General features: G+C 70.7%; 1 protein-coding gene across 1 annotated transcript in view; it reads left to right on the forward strand.

The window, feature by feature from the left end:
• The first annotated feature begins 206 nt into the window (after positions 1-206).
• Positions 207-3,634, forward strand: part of kdsr (3-ketodihydrosphingosine reductase) — a 75,544-nt gene continuing 72,116 nt past the window's right edge. Inside the window, exon 1 of the mRNA XM_068058882.1 lies at positions 207-542. Within this exon, the coding sequence (XP_067914983.1) occupies positions 366-542 (177 nt within the window). The 5' untranslated portion in view covers positions 207-365. The remainder of the gene's footprint in view (positions 543-3,634) is intronic.

The raw sequence follows: 3,634 nt of genomic DNA on the forward strand, positions 1-3,634 counted from the left end.
GACACAGGATGTGCCCAGAGCCTCCACTATTAGCTTATTCGAAATGGGAACGGTTCAGAAAAATGTACCGCCTCCTGGACATGGATCTGCTGCGCATGGATGAGGCCCTGCCGGCTACGCCCCTTCAGCCCCACCCCTCGCCGGCCCCACCTCCCTCCGGCTCCGCCCCACTCCGCAGGCCACGCCCCACCATCCCGCCCCGTAGGCCACGCCCCCCGCCGGCAGCGGCTGATTGGCGGCGCTGGGGCCTTGGTGTTAACTTTCATATTGTTTCCCCCTTTACGGTGGTGGGTCTTCGGTGTTCCATTAACCGCAGCTCCTCCTCTGTGGTTCTCTGTCACTGAGAGCATTGACGAGTAGTTTAAATGTTCTTCCTGGAGGAGGGCGATACTCTGTGGAGTGAGTTTACAGGCTGGAGGCCGCTGCTGTTCATCATGTTGTTGGTGGTCGGGGCCTTCATCGTGGCCTTCGTCCTGCTCTTGTACATGGTCTCCCCACTCATCAGCCCCAAGCCCCTCAAACTCAACGGCTCGCACGTTGTGGTGAGTGAGAGCTCGGCGGGAACAGGCGGCAGTGCGCGAGGTGGCAGAGGACATTCTGCCCGGTAACACAAGGACCAGAAACTGGGGGCGGGGGGCGAGCAGTGGAAGGAGGAGAGCGAAGGAGAGAGAGAGAGCTGCCCAGGGAGGGGGTGGGGAGTAGGGGGGGAGGAGTAGTGGGGGGGGAGGGGGTGGAGGGAGTAGGGGGGCAGGGAGTAGGGGGGAGGGAGTAGGGGGGAGGGGGTAGGGGGAGGGAGTAGGGGAGGGGGAGGGGGTGGGGAGGGAGTAGGGGGGAGGGTGGGGAGGGAGTAGGGGGGAGGGAGTAGGGGAGGGTGGGGAGGGAGTAGAGGGGAGGGTGGGGAGGGAGTAGAGGGGAGGGTGGGGAGGAGTAGAGGGAGTAGAGGGGAGGGAGTAGAGGGGAGGGTGGGGAGGGAGTAGAGGGGAGGGAGTAGAGGGGAGGGGGTGGGGATAGGGAGGGGGTGGGGGAGAGGGGAGGGAGGGGGTGGGGATAGGGAGGGGGTGGGGGAGAGGGGAGGGAGGGGGTGGGGGAGAGGGGAGGGAGGGGGTGGGGATAGGGAGGGTGGGGATAGGGAGGGGGTGGGGGTGGGGATAGGGAGGGGGTGGGGGAGAGGATAGGGAGGGGGTGGGGGAGAGGATAGGGAGGGGGTGGGGGAGAGGATAGGGAGGGGGGTGGGGGAGAGGATAGGGAGGGGGTGGGGGAGAGGGGAGGGAGGGGGTGGGGGAGAGGGGAGGGAGGGGGTGGGGATAGGGAGGGGGTGGGGGAGAGGGGAGGGAGGGGTGGGGATAGGGAGGGGGTGGGGATAGGGAGGGGGTGGGGGAGAGGGGAGGGAGGGGGTGGGGGAGAGGGGGAGGGAGGGGGTGGGGAGAGGGGAGGGAGGGGGTGGGGGAGAGGGGATAGGGAGGGGGTGGGGGAGAGGGGATAGGGAGGGGGTGGGGATAGGGAGGGGGTGGGGATAGGGAGGGGGTGGGGGAGAGGGTAGGGAGGGGGGTGGGGGAGAGGGTAGGGAGGGGGTGGGCGATAGGGAGGGGGTGGGGGAGAGGGTAGGGAGGGTGGAGGGAGGGGGTGGGGGAGAGGGTAGGGAGGGTGGGGGGAGGGGGTGGGGATAGGGAGGGTGGGGGGAGGGAGTAGGGGAGGGGGTGGGGGGAGGGAGTAGGGAGGGGGGTGGGGGTGGGAGTGGGGGTAGGGGGCGGGGGGAAGGGAGTAGGGGAGGGAGGCGGTGGGAGTAGGGGAGGAAGGGAGTAGAGTAGGGGAGGAAGGGAGTAGAGTAGGGGAGGAAGGGAGTAGAGTAGGGGAGGAAGGGAGTAGGGGAGGGTGGGGGCAGGGGGGAAGGGAGTAGGGGAGGGTGGGGCAGGGGGAAGGGAGTAGGGGAGGGAGGGGGCAGGGGGGAAGGGAGTAGGGGAGGGAGTAGGTGCGGGTGGGGGTGGGGGGAGGGTGTGGGGGGGAGGGGGTAGTGGGGTGGGGGGAGGGGTTAGTGGGGGTAGGGGGGAGGGGGTGTGGGTAGGGGGGGTGGGGGTGGGGGGAGGGTGGGGGTAGGGTGGAGGGAGTGGGGGGGAGGGAGTGTGGGGGTAGAGGGGAGGGTGGGGGTGTTGGGGGAGGGGGTGTGGGGAGGGAGTTGGGGGAGGGAAGGGGTTGGGGGTATGGGGAGGGAGGGGGAGTGGGGGAGGGAGGGGGTGGGGGTATGGGGGAGGGAGGGGGTGGGGGTATGGGGGAGGGAGGGGGTAGGAGGGAGGGGGTAGGGGGGAGGGGGTGGGGGGAGGGAGGGGGTAGGAGGGAGGGGGTAGGGGGGAGGGGGTGGGGGGAGGGAGGGGGTAGGAGGGAGGGGGTAGGGGGGTGGGGGTGGGGGGGAGGGAGTAGGGGGAGGGGGGGAGGGAGTATGGGAGGGGGTGGGGGGAGGGAGTAGGGGGAGGGGGGGAGGGAGTAGGGGAGGGGGTGGTGGGGGAGGAGAGGGGAGGGGTATGGGGGAGGAGAGGGGAGGGGGTATGGGGGAGGGAGGGGGTAGGAGGAGGGGGTAGGGGGGAGGGGGTGGGGGGGAGGGAGTAGGGGTGAGGGGGGAGGGGTAGGGGGGGGTGGGGGAGGGAGTAGGGGAGGGGGGGAGGAGTAGGGGAGGGGGTGGGGGGGAGGAGAGGGAGGGGGTATGGGGGAGGAGAGGGGAGGGGGTATGGGGGAGGAGAGGGGAGGGGGTATGGGGGAGGAGAGGGGAGGGGGTAAGGGGGAGGAGAGGGGAGGGGGTAAGGGGGAGGAGAGGGGAGGGGGTAAGGGGGAGGAGAGGGGAGGGGGTATGGAGGCGGTAGTGGGGAGGGGGGTGGTAGAGGGGAGGGTAGGGGGGTGGTAGAGGGGAGGGGTAGGGGGGGAGGCAGGGGGGTGGGGGTAGGGGGGGAGTTAGGGGGTGGGGTGGTAGGGGGGGAGTTAGGGGGGTGGGGGTAGGGGGGGGAGGTAGGGGGGTGGGGGCAGGGGGGGGAGGTAGGGGGGTGGGGGGCAGGGGGGGGTTAGGGGGGGTGGGGGGGAGGGTGTAGGGGAGGGGGTGGGGATAGGGAGGGTGGGGGGGAGGGGGGGTGGGAGTGGGGGTAGGGTAGGGGGGAAGGGAGTAGGGAGGAAGGGAGTAGGGTAGGTGGAAGGGAGTAGGGGTTGAAGGGAGTAGGGTAGGGGGAAGGGAGTAGGGGAGGGTGGGGTAGGGGGGAAGGGAGTAGGGGAGGGTTGGGGCAGGGGGGAAGGGAGTAGGGGAGGGAGGGGGGCAGGGGGGATGGGAGTAGGGGAGGGAGGGGCAGGTGGGGGTTGGGGGTGGGGGGGGGAGGGGGGGTGGGGGGAGGGGGTGTGGGAGGGAGTAGGGGAGGGTGGGGGTAGGGGGGAGGGAGTGGGGGGAGTGAGTAGTGGGGGTAGAGGGGAGGGAGGGGGTGTGGGGAGGGGGTGGGGGTGTGGGGAGGGACGTGGGGTTATGGGGGAGGGAGTGGGGGAGGGAGGGGGTGGGGGTATGGGGAGTGAGTGGGGGAGGGAGGGGGGTGGGGGGTAGGAGGGGAGGGGGTGGGGGGAGGGAGTAGGGGGAGGGAGTAGGGGGAGGGTGGGGGGAGGGAGTAGA

This window comes from Heterodontus francisci, chromosome 2 (assembly GCF_036365525.1).
Source record: "Heterodontus francisci isolate sHetFra1 chromosome 2, sHetFra1.hap1, whole genome shotgun sequence".
NCBI classification, from domain to species: Eukaryota; Metazoa; Chordata; class Chondrichthyes; order Heterodontiformes; family Heterodontidae; genus Heterodontus; species Heterodontus francisci.